The sequence below is a fragment of the Urocitellus parryii genome, chromosome 5 (assembly GCF_045843805.1).
Source record: "Urocitellus parryii isolate mUroPar1 chromosome 5, mUroPar1.hap1, whole genome shotgun sequence".
NCBI lineage: Eukaryota > Metazoa > Chordata > Mammalia > Rodentia > Sciuridae > Urocitellus > Urocitellus parryii.
Window position 1 is genome coordinate 91,836,131 of NC_135535.1, and position 15,310 is coordinate 91,851,440.

The 15,310-nt window shown below is 37.1% G+C and overlaps 1 protein-coding gene across 3 annotated transcripts in view; it reads right to left on the reverse strand.

The window, feature by feature from the left end:
- The window catches only part of Pik3c2g (phosphatidylinositol-4-phosphate 3-kinase catalytic subunit type 2 gamma), a 332,111-nt gene that overhangs the window by 215,617 nt on the left and 101,184 nt on the right, over nt 1–15,310 (reverse strand). For all 3 annotated transcript variants that reach the window (XM_026391946.2, XM_026391945.2, XM_026391944.2), the window contains 2 exons: nt 15,030–15,144; nt 7,778–7,908 (listed from right to left, as the gene is read on the reverse strand). In XM_026391946.2, coding sequence (XP_026247731.2) covers nt 7,778–7,908; nt 15,030–15,144 — 246 coding nt within the window. The remainder of the gene's footprint in view (nt 1–7,777; nt 7,909–15,029; nt 15,145–15,310) is intronic.

The following is a 15,310-nucleotide window of genomic DNA, read 5'->3' on the forward strand; positions in this document are numbered from 1 at the left end:
GGACAGGTCCGGCGGACGGCTGAGGGCTAGGCCCGTCCCCTCCCCCAGTGTCTGCAGGTAGGCGGGGGACTGTGTACACCAGCAGAGCGGGCCCAAAGCCTGCTGAGGGGCGGAACCGGCCCCTCCCCCAGTGCCTGCAAGCGAGGGGAACCTGCAAGCCACGGGCGGGCGGGTCAGGACCAGCAACCAGCCAAGGGACAGCAGCTACACGCGCCGGCGGGGAACGCAGACCGGACCCACAAGGACAGGTCCGGCGGACGGCTGAGGGCTAGGCCCGTCCCCTCCCCCAGTGTCTGCAGGTAGGAGGGGGACTGTGAACACCAGCAGAGCGGGCCCAAAGCCTGCTGAGGGGCGGAACCGGCCCCTCCCCCAGTGCCTGCAAGCTAGGCCAACCTGCAACCCATCGGGAGGTTAGGCCCAGCAACCTATGGAGTGACACAGGTGCCCCTGGCGCCTGCTGGGTAGGTGGACCTTTGACCGACCAGCAAAGCAGACCTAGGGCCTGCCAGCATGGTAGACGGATCACACTAATTGGAGGAGGATCACAGCCACTACCTGCCCTGCAAGGGTGATTTTTCAACTATACAAGAGCAATATAAATAAATAGAGGGGGAAAATATCAAAGACACAACAATTTCACCAAGCAGAAAGAAACGCCAGCAGTATGAAACGACAAGGAAAGAAAGGACCACAGGCAATGCAGGTCAACTCAACTTTAGAAGAGGTAATAGCTGCAACAGATGGAATGTCAGATAGAGAGCTCAGGACATACATGCTTCAGATGATCTGGAGTCTCAAGGAAGACATGAGACAGCAAAATCAGACAATGAAAGATCACATTGACAAACAAATCCAGGAAGTAAAAGATCAATTTCACAGGGAGATAGAGGTAATAAAAAACAAACAAATAGAAATACTAGAAATGCAGGAAACAATAAACCAACTTAAAAACTCAATTGAGAATACTACCAGCAGAGTGGATCACTTAGAAGATAGAACATCAGACAATGAAGACAGAGTATTTCAACTTGAAAAGAACATAGATAGCTCAGCAAGTCTACTAAGAAACCATGAGCAGAACATTCAAGAGCTATGGGATAATATCAAAAGACCAAACTTAAGAGTCATTGGGATACAGGAAGGCACAGAGCTCCAAACCAAAGGATTAAGCAATCTATTCAGTGAAATAATACAAGAAAACTTCCCAGACATGAAGAATGTGACAGAATCCCAAATCCTAGAAGCCTACAGGACGCCGATTGTGCAAAATCATAAGAGATCCACACCTAGACACATTATAATGAAGATGTCCAACATACAGAATAAGGAGAGAATTTTAAAAGCTACAAGGGAAAGGAAGCAGATTACATTTAGGGGTAAACCAATCAGAATAACAGCTGATCTCTCAACACAGACTCTAAAAGCTAGAAGATCCTGGAATAACATATTTCAAACGCTTAAAGAAAATGGATTCCAACCAAGAATCCTGTATCCGGCGAAATTAAGCTTCAGGTTAGAAGATGAAATTAAAACCTTCCACGATAAACAAAAGTTAAAAGAATTCGCAGCTAGAAAACCATCTCTTCAAAAAATCCTTGGCAAAACATTACAGGAAGAGGAAATGGAAAATAACATTGAAAACCAACAATGGGAGGTAGGACAGTAAAGGGGGGAAAGTAGTCAAAGAGGATAACAAATCAGGTTTAGTAACATCAATAAACAAACATGGATAGAAGAACAAACCATATCTCAATAATAACCCTAAATGTTAATGGCTTAAACTCACCAATTAAGAGACACAGGCTAGTAGAATGGATCAAAAAACAAGACCCAACAATATGCTGTCTACAGGAGACGCATTTGATAGGAAAAGATATACATAGACTGAAGGTGAAAGGTTGGGAAAAATCATATCACTCATATGGACCGCAGAAACAAGCAGGAGTGTCCATACTCATATCTAATAAAATAGATTTCAAGCCAAAGCTAATCAAAAGGGACAAAGAAGGACACTTCATACTGCTCAAGGGAACCATACACCAACAAGACATAACAATCATAAATATATATGCCCCAAACAATGGTGCAGCTGTGTTCATCAAGCAAACTCTTCTCAAGTTCAAGAGTCTAATAGACCACCATACAATAATCATGGGAGACTTCAACACACCTCTCTCACCACTGGACAGATCTTCCAAACAAAAGTTAAATAAGGAAACTATAGAACTCAACAACACAATTAACAACCTAGACTTAATTGACATATATAGACTATACCACCCAACATCAAATAGTTACACTTTTTTCTCAGCAGCACATGGAACCTTCTCAAAAATAGACCATATACTATGTCACAGGGCAACTCTTAGACAATACAAAGAGGTAGAGATAATACCATGCATCTTGTCTGATCATAATGGAATGAAACTGAAAATCAATGATAAAAGAAGAAAGGAAAAATCAAGCATCACCTGGAGAATGAACAATAGGTTGCTGAGTGATCAATGGGTTTTAGAAGACATCAAGGAGGAAATTAAAAAAATTCCTAGAGTTAAATGAAAACACAGACACAACATATTGGAATCTATGGGACACATTGAAAGCAGTTCTAAGAGGAAAATTCATTGCTTGGAGTTCATTCCTCAAAAAAAGAAAAAACCAACAAATAAATGATCTCATACTTCATCTCAAAATCCTAGAAAAAGAAGAGCAAAACAACAGCAAAAGAAGTAGTAGGCAAGAAATAATTAAAATCAGAGCTGAAATTAATGAAATTGAAACAAAAGAAACAATTGAAAAAATTGACAAAACTAAAAGCTGGTTCTTTGAAAAAATAAATAAAATTGACAGACCCTTAGCCATGCTAACGAAGAGAAGAAGAGAGAGAACCCAAATTACTAGCATACAGGATGAAAAAGGCAATATCACAACAGACACTTCAGAAATACAGAAGATAATCAGAAATTACTTTGAATCCTTATACTCCAATAAAATAGAAGATAGTGAAGGCATAGATAAATGCCTTGAGTCTTATGATCTGCCCAGATTGAGCCAGGAGGATATAGACAACCTAAACAGACCAATAACAATAGAGGAAATAGAAGAAACCATCAAAAGACTACCAACTAAGAAAAGCCCAGGACCGGATGGGTATACAGCAGAGTTTTACAAAACCTTTAAAGAGGAACTAACACCAATACTTTTCAAGCTATTTCAGGAAATAGAAAAAGAGGGAGAACTTCCAAATTCGTTCTACGAGGCCAACATCACCCTGATTCCGAAACCAGACAAAGACACTTCAAAGAAAGAAAACTACAGACCAATATCTCTAATGAACCTTGATGCAAAAATCCTCAATAAAATTCTGGCGAATCGGATTCAAATACATATCAAAAAAATTATACACCATGATCAAGTAGGATTCATCCCTGGTATGCAAGGTTGGTTCAATATACGGAAATCAATAAATGTTATCCACCACATCAATAGACTTAAAAATAAGAACCATATGATCATCTCGATAGATGCAGAAAAAGCTTTCGACAAAGTACAGCATCCCTTTATGTTCAAAACTCTAGAAAAATTAGGGATAACTGGATCATACCTCAACATTGTAAAAGCAATCTATGATAAGCCACAGGCCAGCATCATTCTGAATGGAGAAAAATTGAAGGCATTCCCTCTAAGATCTGGTACAAGACAGGGATGCCCTCTCTCACCACTTCTGTTCAACATAGTCCTCGAAACACTGGCCAGAGCAATTAGGCAGACAAAAGAAATTAAAGGCATAAAAATAGGAAAAGAAGAACTTAAATTATCACTATTTGCAGATGATATGATTCTATACCTAGCAGACCCAAAAGGGTCTACAAAGAAGCTATTAGAGCTAATAAATGAATTCAGCAAAGTGGCAGGATATAAGATCAACACGCATAAATCAAAGGCATTCCTGTATATCAGCAACAAATCCTCTGAAACGGAAATGAGGACAACTACTCCATTCACAATATCCCCCCAAAAAATAAAATACTTGGGAATCAACCTAACAAAAGAGGTGAAAGATTTATACAATGAAAATTACAGAACCCTAAAGAAAGACATAGAAGAAGACCTTAGAAGATGGAAAAATATACCCTGCTCATGGATAGGCAGAACTAACATCATCAAAATGGCGATATTACCAAAAGTCCTATATAAGTTCAATGCAATGCCAATCAAAATCCCAACAGCATATCTTGTAGAAATCGATAAAAGAATCATGAAATTCATATGGAATAATAAAAGACCCAGAATAGCAAAAACAATACTAAGCAGGAAGTGTGAATCAGGCGGTATAGCGATACCAGACTTCAAGCTATACTACAGAGCAATAGTAACAAAAACAGCATGGTACTGGTACCAAAACAGGCGGGTGGACCAATGGTACAGAATAGAGGACACAGTAACCAATCCACAAAACTACAACTATCTTATTTTTGATAAAGGGGCTAAAAGCATGCAATGGAGGAAGGATAGCATCTTCAACAAATGGTGCTGGGAAAACTGGAAATCCATTTGCACCAAAATGAATCTGAATCCCTATCTCTCGCCGTGCACAAAAGTTAACTCAAAATGGATCAAGGAGCTTGATATTAAATCAGAGACATGGCATCTGATAGAAGAAAAAGTTGGTTATGATCTACACGCTAGGACACCCATAGCGCTAGAGTTAACAAATAGAATCAACAAATGGGACTTACTCAAACTAAAAAGTTTTTTCTCAGCAAAAGAAACAATAAGAGAGATAAACAGGGAGCCTACATCCTGGGAACAAATCTTTACTCCACACACTTCAGATAGAGCCCTAATAACCAGAATATACAAAGAACTCAAAAAATTAGACAATAAGATAACAAATAACCCAATCAATAAATGGGCCAAGGACCTGAACAGACACTTCTCAGAGGAGGACATACAATCAATCAACAAGTACATGAAAAAATGCTCACCATCGCTAGCAGTCAGAGAAATGCAAATCAAAACTACCCTAAGATACCATCTCACTCCAGTAAGACTGGCAGCCATTAGGAAGTCAAACAACAATAAGTGCTGGAGAGGATGCGGGGAAAAGGGCACTCTTGTTCATTGCTGGTGGGACTGCAAATTGGTGCAGCCAATTTGGAAAGCAGTATGGAGATTTCTTGGAAAGCTGGGAATGGAACCACCATTTGACCCAGCTATTCCCCTTCTCGGTCTATTCCCTAAAGCCCTAACAAGAGCATGCTACAGGGACACTGCTACATCGATGTTCATAGCAGCTCAATTCACGATAGCAAGACTGTGGAACCAGCCTAGATGCCCTTCAATAGATGAATGGATAAAAAAAATGTGGCATTTATATACTATGGAGTATTATTCTGCATTAAAAAATGACAAAATCATAGAATTTGGAGGGAAATGGATGGCATTAGAGCAGATTATGCTAAGTGAAGCTAGTCAATCTTTAAAAAACAAATACCAAATGACTCCTTTGATATAAGGGGAGTAAACAAGGACAGGGTAGGGACGAAGAGCTTGAGAAGAAGATTTACATTAAACAGGGATGAGAGGTGGGAGGGAAAGGGAGTGAGAAGGGAAATTGCATGGAAATGGAAGGCGATCCTCAGGGTTATACAAAATGTCATATAAGAGGAAAGGAGGGGCAAGACAAGATAATACAAATGGAAGAAATGATTTACAGTAGAAGGGGTAGAGAGAGAAAAGGGGAGGGGAGGGGAGGGGAGGGGAGAGGGGATAGTAGAGAATAGGACAGACAGCAGAATACATCAGACACTAGAAAGGCAATATGTCAATCAATGGAAGGGAAACTGATGTGATACAGCAATTTGTATACGGGGTAAAAGCGGGAGTTCATAATCCACGTGAATCAACCGTGTAATATGATGTATTAAGAACTATGTAATGTTATGAACGACCAAAAAAAAAAAAAAAGAAAAAAAAAAGAAAAAATTTTCTCATTATAAACGACTTAGCCTTTTATATGTGACATTTTTTAAAGTAAGGTTTTGTATTTTGAGTAAGAAATACAAAAAATAAATGCTACACCTAGTTAAGATGATAATAGTCTGGTATGACAATGGATTGTCAATATTATTTATGAGGACTATAAGACTTCCATTCAGTCTGTATGGTGAACTTTTTATAAAGGCACTAGGCAAGGGGACTTTAGTCCTTGTGACATGCCTGTTTTACACATATCATTTATCAGGCACAATACGTAGCATTGGAATCATAATGATAGACAAAATAGATAGCTTTATTCCCTACTTTCTCCAGTTCTTACAAATTAATGAGGGAGACAATCACATCAAGGAACAGGATGATAATAGCTTGTATGAAGTGTGATATTATTAATGTTAATCTGATAGAAAAAGAAGAAAGACTTGATTAGATTGTGTTATCAAAGAAGGCCTGTGTGAGAGATGACATTTAAGTGAAAACTTAAGAGAGGGAGATGGTTTAGTCATGTGAAGGACACAGGAAAAGACATAGTAGGGAAGAATGTTTCAGGCAGAGAAAACACCAAATAAAAGGGGTTAGTATATTTGAAGCACATGAAGAAAAGTAAGGTCACTGCCTTGAAGTAAATGAGAAAAAGAATACTAAGTTGTAATTAGAGAGCTGGGCACTAACAAGGTAACTCAAAACAAATCTCCTGATCATACTCAGTGCTCCCATATGGGCTGACCCAAACTGAATCCTCCTCCAGAAAACGTCTCTAACATCCCTGCAATTGATCACCTAAAAACTTCACATCCTTCCTTGACTTAGTTTTGGTTCCTGGGCTTCTCAATTGACTCACTCCCTATTTCCAATTAATCATGGAGTTAGGTCTTCTGAGCTTTCAAATCCAGCCACTCTACCAGTTTCCATGGCTATCACCTAGTCCTAGCCTTCTTGGGCTCTTGCCTGAAATATCAATACCCTCCTTGCTGCCTCTCGATTCTCTCCAATCCAATCAAAGGGATTGCTCAAAAACTATTGTTTGTATCATAGAATTCCTCTGTTTTAAACCTTTACATGACTTCTCATCCCTGGAATAAAATGCCTTATCATGTTGCCTATCACAGAATGGTCACAGCATGTTATATACAAGTACCATCATGCCCACGTGTCTCTCTCTGTGTCTGCATGTGTGTTACTTTGTGAGTTTTATGCTTCTTCAACATGGTATTAATGAGCACAATCAACTCTGATTTGTTTATTACCAAATAGCAAGCACAAATGTGACTAATTATAATGCCTCCAAGGATTTTGGTTTTATTTAAAGAATTATACTTTGACCAAAATCTAAGTACTTACTAATTCAGTGATGTTAAATATGGTTTATTTGTTTCTTTAAAAAATTGCCATAATAATTAAATTTCACTTTTTCTTGTTTACTAAAACAATTTCCTATCTAGTTGAAGGATGGTGGAGCTATAGTTTATCACTACTATGTGTTGATGCATATCAAATCACTGTCTGCTTTATTGTTTGGAACCAAATGATTTCTAACCTTTTTTTTCTTTTTTTCCTTAAAATTGCTAAATTCCACAGGAAAAAATCTTTAAAAACATACAAAATGACTTATTTAGTTCCTACAGATCAATTCAAAATCTAACGGGTGTGGGACTTTAGAAACGAAAAGAGTCATGTGGGAAGGAAGGTCCATGCTTTGAAGATAGAAGTGCTTTAAGTATGATACAGGAGAGGGTGGAAAGCAGGCAAATTCATCCACAAGACCTGCATCACTTACAGTAAGGGAGACTGTTTCTGTGAAAGTCTGGCAATATGTTTCAAACACTCTTTGGTTGGTTCTTCAAGACAGGTTCTGTTCTCTTCAGGATCAGGTCTCATGTACTCCCATCCAATAGCTGGAAAATCAATCTGAAATAAATAAATAATTGGATATGTTTTGAAGGTGTCTCTGAAGATATTATTAATTTATTAATCTGTATTTTGGGATTTCTAAAAACTTTAGAATAAGTTCTATTTTTTTTCTGTGCTATTATTTCTCTGAAATAGTTTTTAAAAGTATCATGAACACTTGAAATTGGCATTTAAACATACATGGTATCTGGTCAATTTTTACACATAGTAAATGTTTTATAATGTTTTACACATAGATTAATGTCTTGTAATGTTGTCTGAAGGAAAATAAGAAATAATAACAATATAAAAACCTTCTGTGCAGCTAACTATTTTGCATTTTTGTTTAATACTGAGGTTATATCCTTTATATATTTCAGTGTTAAAATGTTTCTATTATGAGATGAAGAAATTTGAAGATGGTAATTATACTTTTTTTTCATGTAATCACTTGTGAAAATAAGAAGAGCTACTCTAAGTTCTCAAGTCTAAAAGCCTGGGAACCATTTTGTAGAAATGAGGCTGAGCACTTCTCTGGCAATAACCTGTTTTGCAAGTACAGTTATGTAATCAACTAGAATATCTTTGTTTTGGATCTTAGTTCAGGTTTATAGACAGGGCTAGAATCCAGGCCTCCTTTTTCTCTGATTCAATGTGCTTTCAATTAGGACCCTTTTAGTGATAATCTGACTCTGGTAAATAAAGTAACAGTTAACAAAAATGAGCCGGTTACTATAGTGCTCCATATATTTTCTTAAGGTTATCAAACTTTTAAAAAATTTAAATATTAGGAAATCCACTGAATTTATTTTTTTTTTTCTGCTGAACTATGTTAGGCTGGAAACTTGGAAAAATTGAGGAACATTATAGATTATGTGAGTCACAGTTTGAAATTTAGTTTAATCCATTTGTGTCCTTATGTATTTAAAACATTTTAGTATCTTTTTCTATAATCCTTAATACTTGTTGCAATTTTTGTTTTTGTCATAATATTTATTATTATGTACCAATTTTCACTCCAACACGATAAAAGAAGCTAGTTATAGGTAAGATAATCCAAAGCAATAGAACAGTAATTTTTCTCTCTTGACCAAGATTAATCTTGAAAAACTAATGTTGGTGCCTCTTATGAAAGTATATACAGTACCACCAGGTTAGTTATTCTTTATGTGCCCAAATATTGCTAAGCACATGGAACTGAATTACTAGAAATAGTATTTCATGAGCTACAAGAATTATGTCAGTCCTAAGTAAATGGCAGTGTGGATGAGGAAACTAAAGTCAGTGGATGAAAATGCAAAAGGCCCTGGTTACAAACTATATTAAATTCTTTTATAAATTTAGGAAGTAATTTTATCATTAGTACATGAATAATCTCTATATCAAATTATATTACTAATGTAAATACTGATTCAAGAATCACTGACGGAAAAATATCAAATTTCTCCCATTGTCATTTGTTACAACACATAGCAAAAGAGAAGCTCCCCAAAGTGTGTATGAAGGTACTTGCTCATTGTACTTTTGAGCACCATGGATTATGGAAGACATAAAGTATGATAGTATCCACAGTCTTCAGAGACTTTACTGATGAGAAGAAGCACGCCAGTCCATTCAAAGTAATGAACAGATTAGGTTACAGCTCTCACAGTCCAATCATTTCACCTCTGAACACTCTTGCATTAACAAGAACTTTTGGGAGACAGCTCATATACAAACATATCACTATCAGAGATCTCTCAGTCAGTGGAAAGAAATATAATATGGTAAATGCATTGATAAGAATGTTATTAGGTATTTTGTGAACACAGAGGTTGGGTACTTAAATTTCATGGGGTAGGAAGAATTGAGGGGGTAAGTAAGAGATAGCTAGAGAAAGGAATATGGATTGTAGGAGATAACTATCACTTACACACAGTTAGAGGAGGAGAGGGCAGTGAATGACGTAGGGGTAAGGACAGGTTTATTCCAGACAGGGAAAAATATTTATTTTTCTCATAAGGTAAAAGCAAAACAATATACGTCAAAAGTGACAACATTTTTCAAAGTTGCTGGTGTTTAATGTGTCAAAGAGGGACTGGAAAGAAAAAGGATGGAGAGAGATTTGCTATGTAGTTTGGTTTTTATTTTCTAGCTATTGCTCGAGTTACTGATGAGTCAATAGAAAATGGCAGGTTCAGATTTAAGTTTTAGGACAATCACACTTGTAATACTTGTAATACTTAGAGTCTAGATTAGAGAATGACAAAAGTCAACTATATCAGTTTTAATACAGGAAGGTGTGGTTGAAACTAGGGGAGAAGAGGTGAGGAACTGGGAAGATAAACTTGAAAAAATATGGGAGATTATATTAGCAGGATACGGTGTGGACTAAACAAAATAGAGAAAAGAGGGAAGAGGGAAGGAAAACAGGTAGGTGTATGTGGGACAAGAACAGACGTAAAGAATTCTGAGGGTAAATGTAATTTTGGAGAGGAAGGTGGGCCTGGTTTGACATATGTTGTGCTTAAAGCTGCCAATAGAAAATCCAGGTGGGAGTTTAAGCAAGTATATGGCTATATTTGTCTGAAGCTTGTGGTACGAAGCAATCTGAGATGCAGTCTCAGAAGTGAACTGCATAGACACCGTAGAGAAAGCCTTAGGACTAAGTGTGACCTAGTGATTCCACTGCTGAGTATATATACAAGAGACACGAGAATATGCACCTCCATGAAAATATGTACTTTAATGTTCATGGCTGCATTATTCTTATTAACTAAAGGGTGAAACATTCCAAACCTGCATCTACTAACCAATGGATAAATACAAGGTAGTATATCCATTCACTGCAATATTATTCAACAATAAAAAGAAATGAATACTATGCTACAGCATGTGTGAATTGAAAATATTATGCTAAATCACAGGAGCCTGTTCCAAAAGATTCCACTTAAATAAAATGTCCAGAAAAGGCAAGTCTATACAGACAGAAGGTAGATTAGCAGCTGCATAAGGTTGTGGAGGACAGGAAAACAGGAAGTGGGATTTCCTTGTTTGAGATGACTAGAATGTTCTAACGTCGACTATAATGATACATGCATATTTCTGTAAAAATACTCAAAATGACTGTATTATACACTTTAACTGGGAGAATTCTGTGAAATGTGAAATATCACACTATATCCCATAAGAATATATGATTTATGTTAATAAAATTTAAAAACAATATTTAAAGATATGAAAGTACTAACTATCCTAATCTGGTCATTACACATTTAATATATAATATATACTACACATACACACAGACACCCCCCCACACACACACAAACACACTGAATTGTTACACTGTACCATATAAATGTGTACAACTAAAGTAATAAAACAATATTTAAAATTAAAAATTTTTTAAATGAATTATATTTTAATAGAGTCATTTGAAAATAATAGAGGGCAACAGACCCTTGAGAAACGTCCACTGTGAGGACTAGGAGACGAAGGGGCTCCTAGGAAGGAGATGGAGAAAGGATAGCTGGAGAGAAGTGTGAGCAGAAAGAGAGGGCAGTAACAGCAGAGCTGGACGGAGAGTTGTTCAGTAATGGGGAAGAGAGAGTGCAGAACAGAGCAGAGCAAACTGATAGGACCAGGGCTGAAAACCATTACTGGATTTGGCACCTAAGAATCGCAGACTCCCTAACAATGTTAAGCCAGGAAAAACCAAGCCAGAATACAGTGAATTTACATACAAATGAGGAGGTGAGGCAATTGAGAAATACAGAATAGAACAAGAATAATATTAACACATATGAAACAACTCTATTCTTAATTCCTAAACATGTGACAGAGTCATTCTACTGGATAGTATTCAGGCAGAAGCAGGAAGTTGAGGGAGACCCAGGGTAAGGGAGTCCAGCGATAACCTGCTTTCCTTTCCCTATTTCTGACCTGGATCTCCTTCACTCTGTCCTCTGCTTCCAGTCAATACATCAATTATCAGAGATCACAAAAACTGTTGACTTGGAGGAATCATGTTCTGTGACATATCACATCTGTCACACTGGGTTGGCTATCCTGTGGGAGCAACCCTCTATTTAATAAAGACAATCAGAACAGTACAGACCTGACTAAGGCCAGGTAGGCACAGTGTAATTCTTTCAATGTACAGAAGTGAGAAACGAAGGTTCAGTGCCTTCTCAAGGTCAGAAAGTTTTTGGCTAAGCGTTAAGATTTGAGTTGAGACTTCCTGACTCTCAGCCTAATATATTTCCCTCAGTAATACTCATTCCCTAATGAAAATACTGGTAACAGAACTTGCTTCTAATTTCTTTACCATCTCATAATCTTTAGATTGAAAGATAACTGCTCTAAATTTAGCTGACTGTGTCACAAAACCGGTATGGGGTTCTAAAGATGTTGGTCCTACTATCTTCATAACTATTTTATTTTGTGTATTTTATTTTCAATTTAAAACCATGCTGAAATTTTTTTCTGCATATATATTTGTTAAATTATTTGTGAAAATTGGGCAATTTAAATTCTGCATACTGTTGAATGATTATTATAGATTCCACTCTTTTTTATCTCTTTTTTTTTTTTGAAAGATGAATTCTATAATGGGTCCAGATTTCAACTTAGAAATCTGTGCAGCTGTTGAATACTTGACACTTCTTTTCTGATTCTATTTTTCAGAATCTATGTTCCTAAAGGAGCTACTCAGTCCTACAAGGGAATCTCATCTGATAATCTTCCTTACTTCTCTTACCCTACCTTTGTCCCTTCACCAAAGACCCCACAAATCATGAATTTATATCCACAAAGCTCTGGCAATGATTATCCTCAAAGACTTAAACTTTGGTAAGCTGCAGTGGTTTGGATCAGGGAAAAATGCTGATTTAAAACAAAATTATTTATCCTTTTAAAGGACTGTAAATGATATCTATACCTGTACACCCTATAAGTCTGTCTATTCCTTCTCTCCATGTTTTTTCATGAAATGAAAGATATTGCTGTTGACCTAGGAACTCCAGGTTTTGTTCATAAAGTTGTGCTCCTTTATTTCTAAAACAGTTGTTGTAATTGACCACTTATCTGTTCTTTTTTTTTTCCTGTTAGTTTTGTGCCTATGATCTTTAACTTGGAGCACTCAGATATTTCTCTAGCAAGTGTGCATGCATCTAGTCTTCTAGTTTTCCAGGACATCTTCTACAATATTTTCAGAACTTCTTTCTATGACTAATTGCCCAGATCATCCTGTCTGAATCTGGTACACAGTCTATTCCCTTAATGATTTTCCAGCCTCTACTACTATTCCTCATGTAATTGGTTCTTTATCTTAGCTAACGGGTCATATTTTCAGGCTAACACTGCCTTTCTGAATCAAGGACTGCACTGTGCAGTCCTTTATGACTGTGTCATCAACCCCTCTTAAATATTCAGTTGGAATTTACTCAGGGCATTCAAGTCCATTCAGGGCATTCACAGGTCACGTCCTTAGGAGTCACTGTTTGTCCCTCATACATTTTCTGAGCTTTCTCTCAGAATTAGGAATTGCTTTTCACATTGTGGCAGTGCCCCTGAACAGCTAGAACACTTGTCAGATTGCATCAGAGAGAGTTCTAAGAGTTTGTCTCTCTAGTAGATTTTTCATTCCTCAAACTTCCTGGTTTAGTATTTCATAATCATTCATTGTCATGAGAGTGTTTATCATAACATTTGGTGCACAGGAGTCATATATGAAATGTATATTCAGTGTGACAGAATTGAACTACTAGTATTTTTCTATTCTTCTTAATTTATAGAATATATTTATCAGGTTTATGGTGATTCTTCTTTCTCATAGAATTGTTTCCTTTTGTCCTGTTATGAAAGGGCATCTGCAAATCAATCTCATGTGTTAAGTGTCTACGACATGACAAGATCTAAACTGAATAACCTCTTTCTTATATTGCTGTTAACCTAGGAACTCCAGGTTTTGTTCATAAACTTCTTGCCCACAGTTAGAAGTGAATCTTTTCGTGCTGTCTGAGGGCTTTCCTCAGACATAATGTGAAGTCACATTTTTGGGGGGAGGGGGACCATGGATTGAACTCAGGGGCACTTAACCACCGAAGTCACATTTTTAGAGTGTTAATTTGTCCTTTCCATTTTTAGCATCTTTCTGTGTATCTTTTTAAACTCTAACTTCTATACCCTTCTCCTAAACCTACAGGTAAAGCCCCTGGAACTCTACCGTATTTCTCCACAGAAACCATCCTCAGTTGAAAGCAACTTTGTCTCTAAAGGACATTTGATAACATCTGGAGACAATTTTGGTAATCACAAGTGGGAAGGAGCCACTGGCATCTAGTGGGTAGAAGTCAGGGATGTTACTGTCCATCCTACAATGTACAGCAACAGGACAGCCTACCACAACACAGAATTATCCAATCCAAAATGGTACTGAGGTTGAGAAAGTCTGTTCCAGAGGGTGCTACCCAAGTTGCAGTTTTCAGTCCTGCTATAGAAATGAAAAGCCCATAATTCTTACATTTCCACTTATGAGAGTATTGATACTTCAGCTATCTAACCAATGGACTTCCATTATAAAGAAATGATGATCATCAGTGAGTAGTAAGAACCAAATACTAGAGTCACTGACCACATTTTATTCATGATCACAAATCACAGAAAGAGGTTTAAGGAAAAAGTGAGAGAATAATGAATATATTTTATTTGCAATTTCTTTCCCACCATTTAGTGAATTGCCAGTCATTTAGGAATGCAAAATTGAAGAGATTTTAAGGAAACGTGACAAAGAAATGGTGGGTGTGAGTAAAGTACCACATTAATAATATATGACAATGAGTGTGTTTGGATATTGAAAGAAAAAACAATGCACAAAATGAGTATGTTAATGGCCATGCTCTAATACTCTTCTCCACTATCTTGTGTGATGAAGAAATGGCAAGAAATTGCTTTTATATAAACTGGGATAAAAGTGCTTTGCGAGTACTGAATATAGAATAAAAGCAATAGAAGTTTCACAAATCCCAGAAGGCTGGAAGAAGAGAAGACTATTAAAATGTGTGATCCTACAAGAAATTGTTTCTGTCATTGACCAACAAACTACTTATCAACCAACATTTGCCTTGTGTACTTTAATCTCATAGCTTGGCACTTACCTGCAGGGTCACTGGGGATGGCTGACTTCCATCCCACACTCCTGGAGCTATCAGTTCTATGGGAGGCTCATTCTGTAATGTCATGCTGAAAAGCAGAGACCCGAGAATGGATTTTCTGCAAATGACAACACAGACAGACAGGAGTTACCTCCTGAGTGAAACTATTATTACTTATGCATGTTTTCTTTTGGAGTATAAATATAATCAACTATTTTGTAGCTTCATGCAGTAGGTAGAAGAAAAATAAAATATTCCACAGTTCATATACTGATTAACAGATG